This window comes from Eptatretus burgeri, chromosome 12 (assembly GCF_056783735.1).
Source record: "Eptatretus burgeri isolate ZD-2024b chromosome 12, Ebu_testis_v1, whole genome shotgun sequence".
Taxonomy (NCBI): domain Eukaryota; kingdom Metazoa; phylum Chordata; class Myxini; order Myxiniformes; family Myxinidae; genus Eptatretus; species Eptatretus burgeri.
Window position 1 is genome coordinate 39,303,182 of NC_140972.1, and position 16,356 is coordinate 39,319,537.

Sequence of the window (16,356 nt, forward strand, 5' to 3'; positions counted from 1 at the left end):
CGCGAATTCCCCTGTAAGCGGGACGAGAATCACCTGTCCACAGGTGATGCTCTACCCCCTCACAGATTCCTCGCACAAAGGCCTCCTTGTCCACCCTCAGTGCACGTACAGTTTTACGCCTCAGCTCCCTGAACAGCTCAGCTCTGCCATTCAGCCTGGCCCTGCGACTCTGGTCAATGGTATCCAGTGTCCCTTGAGAGACAAAATTCTTCTTTGCCCTGCGGTGAGCTCCAAGGCATCCACCGGCAACATCAAGGACGGTGGTCTTGAAGGCGCTCCACAACTCTTCAGGACCCCCAAAGCACCCAGACCCCCCAAGTGTCCACTCAGCCTGTTCGCAAACTCCTCAGCTACTTCCTCTCATCCCTGAGCTTGGCAACATCCAGCCTCGGCTGGGATGGTACCATTCTCCAGGATTTAAGGTGCAGCTTTAGAGTTGCTACAACAAGCCTGTGGTCAGTATTGAGGAACTGAGCACTCCGGTAGACCCTGCAGTTCTGGATCATCCTCCAACGACCGTCAATGAGGACATGGTCAATCTCCTTTGCCACACCGCCAGCATTGGAATACCAAGTCCAGCGATGAGCTTGTGGGCGTTGAAACCATGAACCAGCCACCCTAAGTCCATGACTTCTTGCAAAGTCAAGGAACTTAGTGCTATTCTGGTTCATAGTTCCTGACCCATGGGGACCAACACACACCTCATAACCGTCCCTATCAGTTCCAGTCGATGCATTGAAATCCCCCAAGACTAGAAGTGTATCTCGTCTGGGGCACTGATCAACCACAGACTCGAGTGTGGCGTAGAATGCATCCTTCACGGTGAGATCACTCGCCTCAGTCGGAGCATAAACAGAGACCAGGGAAATGACACCTAAGGAGTGACGAATCCTTAATCTCATAATACGCTCGTTGACCGGTGTTACCTCAATTATCATTGGGGTCAGCTTATTGGACACAGCTACAGCAACTCCTTGGGCATGGTAACCATCAGAGCGACCAGACCAATAGTAGGTGTAACCACCCACCATTATCTCGCCGCAATCCGGTCTCCGAACCTCAGAGAGAGCTGCAATCCCGATGTCCAAACGCTTGAGCTCAGATGATAACAGAGACAGGTGATCATCCTCTCTTAGGGATAGGACATTCCAGGCACCCACCCGAAGGGACCGCCTCAGGTTAACCCAAGGAGACCGCCGTCTGGTGGACGACACCTCAGCACCACTCCGACACACTCTCCCGCAATCTGACCCAGGGATGTTACCCCGTGGTTTCCTCCCTATTAACGATTGGGGGTCCCGAAGGCTTTGCCCCAATCCCGTCATCCGGTGAGCTGCCCTGCGAAGGGAAGCTGCACAGGAGGTACTCCCACGGAGTGGGTTTTCAGATTTTTTTTGCGTTTTTGCGTTTTGCGGAATGAAGGGTTTTACGGTGGCCGGAGTGCAAATCCTGCCACCAACCTCCTAATAAGAAGTGACCCCAACTGCAGGAGGACGTCCGCAGACACAGTTGGGCACTAGATATGGATGGCCGTTGGCTCACAAGGAGCTCCTCCGCCCTTTGACAGGTTTTGTTTTTAATCCTGCTGGGTGTCCATATCCAAACACCCTCCTCACCAGAAAACCTGGTGGGGGAGACGGTTTAGTCGCCGACAACCCGACCATGGAACAGGTTAGTACAGGTTTACATGGTACCTGTAGCAGGTCACAGATCGAACCTGACCTGACATGAGGGCCTCCCGATTCATTGAATCAAATGCTTTGCAGAGATCAACAAGGGCTGCAAGCAGCCCCTGCCGAAACTCTCATCTGCGTTCCGTGAGGACCCGAAGAGCAAGGATATATATGGTCAATCGTTGACCTCTTTGGTGTAAAGCCTGACTGCTCTGGGCACTGGTGCTCAAGCAGATGATGGTGAATGCTATCAATAATTATCCGAGCAAAGACCTTGCCCAGCAATGAGAGCAGTGTCAACCCTCGGTAGTTGTTGCAGTAATGGCGATCACCCTTCCCTTTCCAGAGAGGGACAACAAGTCCCCTTTTGCAGTCAGTTTGGATGATGTCTGTGTTCCAGGCAGAACACAAAACTGCATGCAACGACATGAGTACAGCATTTCCACCAGCCTTGAGAAGTTCAGCATGGATGCCACAGATCCCAGGAGCTTTACCCCCATTTCAACCGGTTCACTGCAGCCTGTTTCCACAAATAAAGATGGATCACTGTTGATCGGAGGGTCAGCAATAGGGATAGTAACACCCCTGACATCCAACTTAACAGCTTGTGGATCAGCCTGGTACAGTCGCTCAAAGTAACCGGCCCAGTGGGTCTTCACTTCTTTCTCCTCTGTCAAGAGCCCACTCTCCTCCGCTCTAACTGCAGTACACCGAAGGACGGGCTTGGAGGAACGCAAAGCACAAATTCCCCTGTAAGCAGGACAAGAATCACTTGACCACAGGTGATGCTCTACCCCCTCACAGATCGGCCTCCTTGGCAACCCTCAATATGTAGAACGCTAAATCCGATCCGAATAAAAATTGAGGGTCATCTCAAAAATGACAAGGCGAATACTGGGTAGTTTTAGATTGACCATAAAATGGTATGCACAAAAAAATAAAAGATGATGTCATCGGTCACATGATTCGGTAGCCATTTCATTTATTTATATCATTCAAAAATCTTCTCTGAAATGGCTGAACAGATCGAGGTGAAACTTTAAACATATGACCACCGATCCATGAGGAGCAAAAGGGTCACACATATGACGTCATAGGTCACATGGTTTGGCAGCCAAATTGGATTTACGCATAAACCTATAAAAATGCACCTCTCAAAAGAAGTCCTGTCAAGGGTCTGAAATCTCCGATTGCTCTTTTTCTTGCTGACAGATGGTTGAATGGGTGAAACCCAAAAGTTGTCGAAATATTTAGATTTGATGTACCATACCCTCTACAGAGAATTGGTGCTGCCAAAACAGTTTCTTGACAAGGCTAATACTGGGTAGTTTGCCACTGCCTTACCAGCATTGTTTGTCCATGCTCTATCCTCTTAAATACTGAGCGTCAAGCAAGGAGGAAACACGTACCACTTTTTAAAGTCTTTGGTATAACTCGGCTGGGGTTTGAATCACCGACCTCCCAAACTCAGAGTGGAAGCTCTTACCATTGCACTGAATATCTCAAAACATAACGACATTCAAAATGCAAAACATATCAAAGTGCTCCACACAGTACCTGGAAAAAGAGCTCAAGCACGTTGACGTAAAAAGGCTTTTCCGTGCAATACTTCTTCAGCAGTTCGTAAATCATTGACTTCAGCAGAAAAGAATCATTTATTGCAAACAAACCGACACCTTCCTGCAAATCAAGGAAGTATGGTCAATATCTGCAATAGACAAGTCCTAGAATCAGATCCTTAAGGTTGCCAATTATAACTCATACTCACATTTTTGTACCAGCAGGGCTTTCCACGTCGTGTGGTAGACTTATCCATAATATCATCTGCCACCAATAATGAAGCTTGAAGCTAAAATATATGAAAGATTATTGAATTTTCTTTCTTTCTCAGTTGAAAACAAGTACATTTTAAGTTCAACTTAAAGTGTAAAATACGGAACAAACAGCATTCTTTAAATATCGGCATGACATAAATAATTGGCTTGGTCAACAGCAATATCCGGACCATTATCCTCACCCATTCCCGAAGAGGCTATTGTAGTTGGTCAGGGTCAGTGTGCATGTCATTGTGTCTGCACGGAAGTGAATTTCAAAGCCCCATGACAACCTACTTTAATATAACATCTCCAGTGTGTGAATTGAAAGGGGACGCCCAAACAAATACACCAGTGAGGTTCTCCATTGTCAAATGCTTTGTCTTGTTCAAAATTGATTTGTTACGACTTTTCCATATTTACAACCAGAACTGCACTCGGTAGAGAGCATACCTCCGTCAGGCTGAACAGTTTACGTTTTGTATCCCACTGATGGGCCAGATCTGCATCGGAACTTGAACCAAAATCTCATCGGCTTGTTCTCATCACCTCGTCAACTCATCCACCAAGTTCTGTCATAATCTGTCCACAACATTTTTGAAATATCATCCTATGTATCGTTTTTGCCCCATCTCTCAATGATGAAGAATCACAAAGAAAAAAAAAATTCTCGTATCTGGATCTGAAGCGACCAAAATGTCATCAATTTGTCCTTGTCACACACACAAACTTCACCTGAAACCATCCATAATTTCTTGATATATCGTGCTCACAGACAGACAGACAGACAAACAGGGGTGAAAACATTACCTCTGTCCACCTTCGGTGGCAGAGGTAAATATTAAATTGCATGGAATCATCTTCTTCTTCTTCTTCTTTTTAACGCCCACAATTATTCCCACGTTTTGTCGGGTTTGCCAGGGCCCTAGTCCAAGTCTGTCACGAAATGGCTAGCCAGGCCTAATGTTCAACTAAAGATAGGGCAGGAATTTGGAATTTGGCTACAATGCCAGCGATAGCTCGCCAACCCTTCTGCGAAGGACACCATGGGATCTTTAACATGCACCAACTCATGCCAGCAGATGTGGCACTCAGTTCCAAGGGATGGCACACACACTGACGAATCACCCTGCCTATGAAACACCGGGATGACAGTTTATAGCTGGGCCATGATTCAAACCCAGGCTAGGCAGCTTCAAGGTGAGTGCGTGTACATATAGGCCATCCTGCCAGCCACATGAAATTGAATGGAACACAGTAAACCTCCAAATATCGCAAGTTTCGACCAATCACAGGCAACCTACTGTGTTCCGATTTCATTATTGCGGGATTTCATTTCGACCAATCGCGGTTTTAATGCTGAGATGAGGGTAATTCCACGTAATAATGGACATGAAGCATAAAATTTGAAAATGTATTTTTCAAAAGGATTTCTGTTGGACCGCGTTTAGTTAGGTCTGAATTTTCATAATTTATGCGATATTTACTCGGTGGATGATGTCACGTGATTTGGCGGCCATCTTGAAAGAACTGCCTCAACGTCTTCCAACGGTAAGTCATTCTGTCGAAAATATGGCTATTTGATGAATGTTTAAATCCGAAGAAGTATTCGCTGATGAATATTACTGATATAGGATCAGGCTGTAATTACTCATCAACATATTTGGTCCATTTCTCTCTGTGCCTATAGATCAACATCAACGAGGCATATGCATGCAATGAGGCTTATACAAGCTGTTAGACAACCAAATGTTCGCTGATGTATGTAAGATTGTATAGATATCATAAAATGCGCCCAAGCATTGACTATCCAATATGTGATCGCATGGGTTACGTCCGTTACATTGCTGAGTTACGTCCGTTACAGTGAACTTTTCAAAATATTTTAACAAACAACAGACAGATCGTATCGTTAGAATATAGAAAGTATGCTACTAATGCTTAGTTTGCTTAGCGTGAATGAAAGGTATACTACAAATTCGTTATTTCACAGGATTTAATAATTGTGCTATGGCCAGTTTTAGTTCTGTCCATTTCGATGTTACGTCCGTTACGCCTCTTAAATGTTGATTTTTGCTTTAGTAGTAGACTACACAGTGGGGTTTGTACCAATATCAGAAAGCCATAGAGACTAATTACGATATGCAATAAAGAAACTCTCTGTAATATGGCCAACCTTTTCAAAATTTCAACATTAGTGATGCAATTTTTGTCTCAATGTTATGTCCGTTACGCTGGAATTACCCACGAGTCATCGTTTGTGTCCATCCTGTGTATGTATGATTATCTCCCATTGCGAGCCTTGTGTTGTTTCTCATGCATCACTTTTAATGAGCCCAAACATAGAGCGAGGGAAAAGGTTAGTTGTGCCAAAAGGCAGAGAAAGTTTACGATGTTGGCCGAAAAGACAGAGTTGTTAGATCGTTTGGCCTCGAGGTGAAAATGTGGCATCTGTGGACCGCCATTACAGCATCAATGATTGAAGGTAGAACCTTCCCCAATTGTTCTCTTCCTTATTCCCAAACCTGCATTTCACTTCAAACCTCATTCTCAAACACTTATTTTCCACCATTCTCAAAGGGCGGAGAAGCTCCTTGTGAGCCAACAGCCATCCATATCTAGTGCCCAACTGTGTCTGCGGACATCCTCCTGCAGTTGGGTTACTTTTTTATTAGGAGGTTGGTGGCAGGATTTGCACTCCGGCCACCGTAAAACCCTTCATTCCGCAAAACACACAAACGCAAAAAAATCTGAAAACCAACTCCGTGAGAGTACCTCCTGGGCAGCTTCCCTTCGCAGGGCAGCTCACCGGATGATGGGATTGGGGCAAAGCCTTCGGGACCCCCAATCTTTGATGAAAGGAGGGAAACCACGGGGTAACCTCCCTGGGTCAGATTGCGGGAGAGTGTGTCGGAGTGGTGCTGAGGTGTCGTCCACCAGACGGCGGTCTCCTTGGGTTAACCTGAGGCGGTCCCTTCGGGTGGGTGCCTGGAATGTCATATCCCTAAGAGAGGATGATCACCTGTCTCTGTTATCATCTGAGCTCAAGCGTTTGGACATCGGTATTGCAGCACTCTCTGAGGTTCGGAGACCGGATTGCGGCGAGATAATGGTGGGTGGTTACACCTACTATTGGTCTGTCTGATCGCTCTGATGGTTACCATACACAAGGAGTTGCTGGAGCTGTGTCCAATAAGGTGACCCCAATGATAATTGAGGTAACACCGGCCAACGAGCGTATTAGGAGATTAAGGATTCGTCACTCCTTAGGTGTCATTTCCCTGGTCTCTGTCTATGCTCCGACTGAGGTAAGTGACCTCACCGTGAAGGACACATTCTACACCACGCTCGAGTCTGTGGTTGATCAGTGCCCCAGACGAGATACACTTCTCGTCTTGGGGGATTTCAATGCATCGACTGGAACTGATAGGGATGGTTATGAGACGTGTGTTGGTCCCCATGGGTCAGGAACTATGAATCAGAATAGCACTAAGTTCCTTGACTTTGCAAGAAGTCATGGACTTAGGGTGGCCGGTTCATGGTTTCAGCGCCCACAAGCTCATCGCTGGACTTGGTATTCCAACGCTGGCGGTGTGGCAAAGGAGATTGACCATGTCCTCGTTGACGGTCGCTGGAGGATGATCCAGAACTGCAGGGTCTACCGGAGTGCTCAGTTCCTCAATACAGACCACCGGCTTGTTGTAGCAACTCTAAAGCTGCACCTTAAATCCTGGAGAATGGTACCATCCCAGCCAAGGCTGGATGTTGGCAAGCTCAAGGATGAGAGAGTAGCTGAGGAGTTTGCGAGCAGGCTGAGTGGAGATTTGGGGTGTCTGGGTGCTTTGGGGGGTCCTGAAGAGTTATAGATTACCTTCAAGACCACCGTCCTTGATGTTGCCGGTGGATGTCTTGGAACTCACCGCAGGGCAAAGAAGAATTTTGTCTCTCAAGGGACACTGGATACCATTGACCAGAGTCGCACGGCCAGGCTGAATGGCAGAGTTGAGCTGTTCAGGGAGCTGAGGCATAAAACTGTATGTGCACTTAGGGTGGACAAGGAGGCCTATGTGCGAGGAATCTGTGAGGGGGTAGAGCATCACCTGTGGACAGGTGATTCTCGTCCCGCTTACAGGGGAATTCGTGGATTGTGTTCATCCAAGCCCATCCCTCGGAGCACTGCAGTAAGAGCAGAGAGTGGTAGGCTCTTGACAGAGGAGTCTGAAGTGAAGGCCCGCTGGGCCGGTTACTTTGAGCGGTTGTTCCAGGCTGATCCACCAGCTGTCGAGTTGGACGTCAATGGTGTTACAATCCCTGTTGCTGACCCTCCAATCAATTGTGGTCCACCTTCGTTTGTGGAAACACGGGCTGCGGTGAATCGGTTCAAACAGGGTAAAGCTCCAGCGATCTGTGGCATCCATGCTGAACTTCTCAAGGCTGGTGGAAATGCTGCACTCATGTCGCTGCATGCAGTTTTGTGTTCTGCCTGGAACACATGCATAATCCTAACTGATTGGAAGAGGTGCCTTGTTATCCCTCTCTGGAAAGGGAAGGGTGATCGCCAAGACTGCAACAACTACCGAGGGGTGACACTGCTCTCAGTGCCGGGCAAGGTCTTTGCTCGGATAATTCTTAAGAGGGTTCGCCACCATCTGCTTGAGCACCAGCATCCAGAGCAGTCAGGCTTTACACTGAAAAGAGAAATGACTGACCATATCCTTGCTCTTCGTGTCCTCACCGAACGCAGACGAGAGTTTCGGCAGGGGCTGCTTTGCAGCCTATGTTGATCTCTGTAAAGCGTTCGATTCAGTGAATCGGTATGCCCCCTGGAGGATTCTTGGTCTTCGTGGGGTGCCACCAAAACTGATCGATCTGATGTCTGAACTCTACTCTGGTACTGAGAGTGCTGTGAAGTGTGGTGGTACCATCTCTGACTTATTTCCAGTTGTTACTGGAGTTCGTCAAGGGTGTGTACTGGCCCCCACACTTTTCAGCACTTGTATGGACTGGATTTTAGGGAGGATGTCGGAAAAATCAAACTGCGGTGCATCGTTTGGGAATGTCAAGATCTCGGACCTTGATTTCGCAGATGATGCAGTCATCTTTGCGGAGACTTTAGATATCCTTTTGGGGGCCCTCGAGGTGCCGAATGAGGAGTCGGAGCCGCTGGGATTGCGGGTTTCTTGGGTCAAAACTAAGATCCAGGCTTTCAATGACATCTTGGATGCTGCTGTCCTGTCTGTGTCTGTTTGTGGTGAGGATGTTGAGGTCGTGGAGAGATTCACTTACCTTGGCAGTGATATTAATGTCTCTGCTGGCTGTGAGTCAGAGGTCAATAGACATCTGGATCGGGCCTGGGGAGTCATGGATTCACTGGATCATGGGGTGTGGTGCTGCCGGTACCTGTGCGGGAGGACGAAAGTCCGAGTCTTCAGGTCCTTGGTGCTTCCAGTCTTGCTCTATGGATGCGAGACTTTGACTCTGACCAAGGATCTGAGACGGAGACTTAATTCCTTTGGTACCAGGTCTCTTCGGAGAATCCTTGGCTATCGCTGGTCAGATTTTGTGTCCAACGAGCGGTTGTTGAGAGAGACTCGGATGAGATTTGTTACCTGCATGGTCCGTGAGCGTCTGTTGCGGCTGTATGGACATGTGGCTCGTTTTCCTGACGCTGATCCTGCTCACCAGATTCTCAGCGAGGGAGTCTCATGAGTGGAGGAGGCCGATGGGCCGACCACGTGCCTCGTGGTTGCAGCAGGTTGACCAGCATCTCAGGGAGTTGGGGATGGGCCTGGCATCTGCCTGGGGGAAGGCCAGACGGAGGCCCCTGGAGTACCGGCGGAAAGTGGACGCAGCAACGCGCTGTTCTGGCACATGCTCCCATACCTGACCCTGACCTGACCTATTCTCATGCTTCATTCTAAAACCACATGACCTCACCAGTGTTTTGACCGAATAATTGCCACTTTGGGATTGTAATGGTCATGGTTCTTTGCCGTTCCAGCATCCCAAATTTGGATGAAAAGAGGTGCTTCCTGAAACACAGTAACCAATGTGAAGGTTCCAACAATTCAACCACAGCTACCCACACATTCCATGCTAGCAAAAGTTGGTTTGAGAAATTCAAAAGAGGATTTGACATCCATCATATAAAATTAGTCAGGAAAGCAGCATCGGCCGACCATGATGCTGTGAAAAAGTATCAATCACAGCTCATGGAACTAATCGAGGCGAAGGGGTGTAAGCCGGAGTAGGATTTTAACACCGATGAGGTGAGATTCTTCTGGAAGAGGGTGCCACCTCGGACCTTCCTCTCCAAGCAGGAAAGATCGGCTCTGAGTTTCATGGTAAGATAGTTAAAGATCATCTACCCTTCAATGTGCAATGCTGCAGGTGACTTCATCATAAAACTAATGCTGCTCTTCTGATCACTGAATCCCTCTTTGCACTACCTGCTCTCCATTCAAACAGTATCATTATGATCCTGAGCTAAGTCTTGTGTTTTCTATTTACATCAAAGTACTGTGTACACAGTACAGTACAAGTATGTAATATTCTTACCCTTAGCCACCTCACTGTTTTGTAATAAATTTAAAAGGTAGAAATCTTGTGTTTTTCTTGAATTACCTCCACCACTGAAGGTGAAGGAGGTTATTGTTTTCACCCCTGTCTGTTTGTTTGTTTGTGTGCAGGATATCTCAAAAAGTTGTGGACGGATTTGGACGAAAATTGGTGGACATGTTGGGTTTGTGATAAGAAAGAATCGATTCAATTTTGGTGAAGATCCGAATCTGTATCCAGGTCTGATAATTTTTAAGTGATTCTTCATCATTGAAAGATAGGGCCAAAAACGATTTATAGAGTGATATTTCAAAAATTTATTGGGCCCAATATGTTCTCAGGGATCAGGCATTAAGTGGCGGAGGTATGCGCTCTACCGAGTGCTCTTCTCGTTTACACTGTATGTATTTTCATGTTTACTTAAATGATACCATGCATTATATTTATTTTACAAGTTTATTACCTCTGCCACCGAAGGTGGAAGGAGGTTACGTTTTCACCGGTCTGTTTGCTTGTCTGTCTGTGTGCAGGATATCTCAAAAAGTTGTGGACAGATTCAGATGAAACTTGGTGGACAGGTTGGTTCTGCGATAAGGATGAATTAATTCGATTTTGGTGAAGACCCGAATCCGGATCCGGATAAGAGTTATTTAATTTCAAAGTGAATCTTCTCCATTGAGAGATGGGGCCACCAAAAACGAAATATAGCAAAATATTTCAAAAATGTATTGGGCCCAATATCTTCTCATGGATCAGGCATTGCATGGCATCGTGGAGGTATGCACTCTACCAAGTTCCCCTCTAGTTTCAATGGCAACATGTTTATATCTGGCTGCCGCCCAACTTCCTCTATATTTTCTCCAAGCCCAGAAACTGCACCCCCCCCCCTTTTCTCATTGACCCTTGGTTTGCACGATTGTGGTTTCAACTGTTGCAGCATTTTCCAGAAATCTAACGCCCACAATATTTGAAAGTTTACTGTACCCACCAATTAAAATATTTAAAAGCTTCATATTCCCTTCTGCAGATCTAGTTGTTTTCACAAATTCACCACTGCCTTTCAGGGTGTTTAGTTACTCTGTTAAGGAAAAACTGAATAAAGTAACATTTCGTGAATACTGGCTATTTTATAAACATTGCAAATTCTTCAAAATACCGAAAACCACTCCTCAGCTCCAAGTCCATAACAATAAAAGAAACGTGTTGGTCTACTCCTGAAACACTGTACTGGTTCTGAAGGTGTGGGAAGGTGGGGAAAGCTCTGAAAACTGGCAAACAATCTGCTGTTCACTGAACAAATTCTGCAAAAATTACTGGTATCTCATGGTGACACGTTTGTAAGGTCAGAAGACTTCCATTAGCTGTTTTTACCCAGACAATGTTAAAGCGTGATATGTTCAAAAGTGTGATGTTAATTGCTAAACTACGAGGTGCCCAAATGTTTCACTCACCAGTTCTACACACAAACCAATTATCATGGCATTGGTGATATTATCCTCAGTTTGTTGAGAAGGGCTGGCAAGTTGGCGGTATGAGGCAATAACCGACAAGCCCCGGTTCTTCTTCCCACCAGTTAAGTTGTAGTCCAGAACCTGAGAACGTACACTGTATTTGGAGTTAATGCACCAAATATGGATGATTTGATCACACAAACAAAGTAAATCCAAAACCCACATAAAATAACAAAACAAGGTGAAAACCAATGTGGTTTGAGTGTTACGAAGAATTGTAATGTCTGGTTGTGGAAAATAATATGCTATAATGTAGTAAAATAGCAGAATTTCTCAAGCTCTTCATACAAGCACAAAGTAGATATGAAGAGCTGGAGGCAAAGATATAACAAAGAAACAAAAACAACACACACACACACACACACACACACACACCACACACACACACACACACACGCACACACACACACACACACACACACACACACACACACACACACACACACACACACCACACACCACACAGACAGCTAGCTTCTCCACTGAAACAGCAAATAACAACATAAAAACAATTTTAAAACCTCTACTTTACAGGCAGATAGCCTTGAACCTTTCCCCACAAATGCAGATAAGAGAACAGGACCATGTCCCATGAAGATGTTGATTGGAAATTAACCAGATCCAAGTGGTCACCTTGAAGCCTCACTTGAAAGTGGAATGACTGGAAGAATTACAGCTCGGCCCAGGAGATCGGATTCTAGCGAGGTAGAAAAGTTACATCACCAAGATAGCACTGCAGACACATCACCGAACCGACAGAACACGTGACCGTGCACAATGGAGCACACCGCTGCATGCATTCACAATCCTCAACGGGTCGCCACTCCGACACAAGATACCAGCAAGCTGGCACTCATTTTGCTGACCACAGAAGGATGACAGGCAGAGTCAACCCCACCTGGTATAAATGTAATAGCTGAGGGGGATTTTAACTTAGGATTCTAGAATCCCAAGCCCACCACCCCAACCATAAAGCCAACACCAGGCATAAACCGTCAATGCATGTACAAATCCAGATCTTCATCAAAATCTCAAAATATAATCATTTCGAGATTCTCAAACACCCAACCTCTCCACCAAATTTCATCCGAATCCGTCCACAACTTTGAGATATCTTATTCACAGAAAGAAAGGCAAACATACAGACAGACAGAGGTAGGGATGAAAACAGAACCTCCATCCACCTTCAGTGGCATAGGTAATTACATTAAAATGATACTGCTGTATCACCTTATTGGGATGTGGTGATCATCATACCAAGTTTGGTGAATTTCTACACAAACGTTCAGGATATAGCGTGACAGAGACAGAGGAATCTGATTACAATATCCCCCTGTTTTTATTGTTTTGTTTATTTTTAAAGCATGGCAATCATAAGGCATGATGAGACGAAAGCACACGACCTGTTGAACACGACATGGAAGACAGGTCGGTGTTCTCTGGTTTGTACCGACTATCTTGTCTAACTCCTCTGCCCTCAATGCTGAAGCAAGTCAAGATGATTGTAGGGTCATCTAAACAAGTCAAGAATACAGCGACACAACTACAGGAAACAGCAGAAACAGTCTCATTGTCGATCTGAAGGCAGAGGCAAGTGCAGAATGAATAAATTCATATCTAAAGGCAGGTCTGGTGAGAATATATATTTGTTCAATGATATCTGGTGGTGATTATGTTGGTCTATGTCACTTGGTGGTGTATGTGCTGCTGCGCTGTCGGGGCCACCCATGAGGAGCTGTACGGGAGTAGGCCCCAAAACAGGGATGATCCACATCAATCAGTGCCTTGATACTGTATGTTCTGTTCACTTCCACCCACCCCCCCATCCATTTTTTGTTTTTTAAGCATGGGGATTTAATAAGACATGATGAGACCAAAGCACATGACCTCTTACTCTGACATGGCAGAAAGGATGATGTACTCTGCCTTCTACCTAGCTCTGGTCTAGCTCAATCTGCTCAACCTTCTCTCCGAGCCCTCCCGAATGCACATGTTCTAACAGTGACCCCCTCATGGTTAAATCTCACTCTTCCCTCAAGGGCTTCAAGCAAGCATTACATGGTTTGCACCACCAGCTTTTATATATATATATATATATATATATATATATATATATATATATATATATATATATATATATATATATATATATATATATATATATATATATATATATATATATATAGTTACAGTCCTGCGAAACCGTCACTCCCCAAGGTAATGGCATAGCGGTGCCGAGAGAGTTATTTTATGAGTATTCATTCCCGGTAATCCTTCCCTTATATGTAATCATTGTAAAGGGTTTAATCGGTCATATGCATTGGTGGGCTTTCGATACGTCTTTCTTCTCAGGGTTCTTTATCTACTTTCTTTCACTGCACACATGAGCTCTCTATCACGCAAGCATGCCGACCATAGCAACAGGTAAGTCATTTGCAAAACCATGCCAGAACCCCTTCAAATCACGCGCCATAATCGCACGTCGTGCTGAAATAGACAAGATTGTCGATGTCTTAGGATCGGGGTAACCCTGCACTGTGTCTCTTGTGTTTGTAAATAATTGCATGCTTTTTGCTACACCTCACCAATCCTTGCTTTCCCCTGCTGTACATATTTTCTGTGTAATAAAACCTTGCTTGCCCACATACCTTTCCCTGCGACAAATAAACTCGATTGTGTTGTTAATGCACCCAGTTCGTAGTCTTTGCCTCCATCGGTCCAGCGTAGTCTGCAAGTAGCGTTAGCCGGGAAGTTATACCCCACCAAATGGCTCTACACGTTAGCTGGCGTGTACTCAGCAGCTCCGCTCGGCTGCACCCGGTAAGGAAAGATAAAGCAAGTACGCATAGAGGGCACGGACCAGGAAAGGGTGTTCGGGAAGAACTTGAGCGCGTCCCCTCATGGTGAACCTCAAGCCCCGGGCCGTAACAATACATATCCCAAATAATTATATGCACAAGGCATATGCAAATTAGCATTCTACTTAGATGTTAACAGCCGCAAAAGAAGAGGTTGAACACTTCAATGAGCCCAACCTCTTTCAGCCTGCAAAATGTGCTTTCCAATTGAACATCCTTTTTCTGCTCCTCTGCAAGGTCCAGCTTCACTTGGTTAAGAAGCCCCATGAACACCTCGGCATCAGAGGCAGCCACCACTGGAGGAGGTGTGCCACTCATCTTGCTCACAGTCAACTGCTGCACAGGAATTCTGCTGCAGACAACACACACCGATTCAAGGCAAAAACAAACAAAAAAAAGTTTTCAGCAAAAGTTTGCACTGTTGAGATTAAACGAACTTAAAATATTTAAATTGACAATTCACATCAAACAGACTCTTCACATCCCCAATTTGATACAAAGACCTCTTCTAGTTGTTACTAACTTACAGTATGCCAATTAAATACATTGGTCATGCAGACAGAATTATTCCTCGTTGGGTATTTAAAAAAACTGCTCGGTTGCAGTTTGATTATTTATTTTAAAAGGTATCAGAATCCATGCTGCAGCTAAATCCACTCAACTTATGTGAACAAACGTTAAAAAAAATAATAATAACGAAACGACCGAATAAAAGCATTTACATCAACAGGCCCCTAAAATGAGAACAACTCACAATGGTGGACAAATGGTGTTACAAAGTGCGAACACGCTGGGATGGAAACGGGTTCGTACTGCACTCGCTCGAGCGGTTCTCGCGACCCCATTGGTTGATGAGATGGCTCGATTCAACCTCCTCAGCAACATCAACCAATCAGAAGAGACGAAACGTTCGATCCGGCGAGACTGCAGGGACAGTGAGGTCATCCCTCCTCCCCCCTCAGTCGGTCGATATCACGTGATGACGGTGGCCTGCGATATCAAAAGTGCACAAACAACGCAATTTTATATTGTTGGTTGCAATCGTAAAACAAACAATATTGATCATATAAACCCGACCGAATAGAATACACGTCATCGATTCACGCTTCAGCCGGAAAAAAAAAATCAATATTTTTTTAATCAATCAGGAATGAAGATTAACGCTAATTTGAGCGTAAATGTCATTAAGCAATGCACACACAGACACACACGTACGTCACGAAGTTCGATTTACCTTTTATTATATTCAGGGAGTCCAACACGTGAGGTAAAATGCCTCCCATTCCGTCATCGTGTGAAACAATTCAAAGCATCACGGCCTAGTTTTGCGAGCCAACAGACCCCCCGCCATTACACGTACAGTACGTTTGCCAAACCTTCACACAAACCTTGTTTCCTCAGATCATTGTTCGGCAGAGTCCAAAATAATAATAATAATAATAATAATATATCGACGACACTCGGGGATCCTGTGGCGAAAAACACCACCACAAAAATCAATCAATGAAGGAAGGAAGGAAGGAAGCCTTTTATTCTTGCGCTGATTCAGAGAGATCAACAATGGGACGTTGTAATATCCACTGAACTGAGAATCGATAAAGTGTTCATTGCCTTTGAGAAACACGCACACACAGACCGCGGTGGAACGAACAGGCGTCAAGATTGAGCCGAACACGGCGAGCAGTATCACTGACTGGAGGCTGGAGCGCTCACACAGCACTCTCCTCCGGAGGTAAGGAGGCGCCATGTTGGAACAGCCTTCCCTCGGTGGGACGTGGGAGGGACCCAGACGGAGCTGAGAGTGATGAGCGGAGCTTTGTCGGGATCCGTTGATTAATTCGTTTCGACATTTTTTCCCTCCTCTGTTTGTTTTCCTTTGGAGCCAATTGTAATGGAGCCTCGTGACGGTGATTGGCAAATCTGAGGGTACAATTTTAACAAG

At 45.5% G+C, this 16,356-nt stretch overlaps 2 protein-coding genes across 5 annotated transcripts in view; one reads left to right on the plus strand and one right to left on the minus strand.

The window, feature by feature from the left end:
* The window catches only part of FDPS (farnesyl diphosphate synthase), a 39,045-nt gene that overhangs the window by 13,501 nt on the left and 9,188 nt on the right, over positions 1-16,356 (minus strand). Inside the window, exons 1-6 of one of the 3 annotated variants that reach the window (XM_085850238.1) lie at positions 15,649-15,951; positions 15,169-15,404; positions 14,592-14,763; positions 11,497-11,637; positions 3,442-3,522; positions 3,231-3,353 (exon numbers count right to left, since the gene is read on the minus strand). In XM_085850238.1, coding sequence (XP_085706364.1) covers positions 3,231-3,353; positions 3,442-3,522; positions 11,497-11,637; positions 14,592-14,763; positions 15,169-15,359 — 708 coding nt within the window. In that variant the 5' untranslated portion in view covers positions 15,360-15,404; positions 15,649-15,951. Of the gene's footprint in view, positions 1-3,230; positions 3,354-3,441; positions 3,523-11,496; positions 11,638-14,591; positions 14,767-15,168; positions 15,405-15,648; positions 15,952-16,356 lie in introns of those variants that run through there. The other 2 variants (XM_085850236.1, XM_085850237.1) reach the window with 2 other exon arrangements.
* LOC147015460 (leucine-rich repeat-containing protein 49-like) overlaps positions 15,960-16,356 on the plus strand; it is a 356,628-nt gene continuing 356,231 nt past the window's right edge. For both annotated transcript variants that reach the window (XM_085850233.1, XM_085850234.1), the window contains exon 1: positions 15,960-16,146. The gene's annotated coding sequence lies outside the window, so the exon portion shown is untranslated. The remainder of the gene's footprint in view (positions 16,147-16,356) is intronic.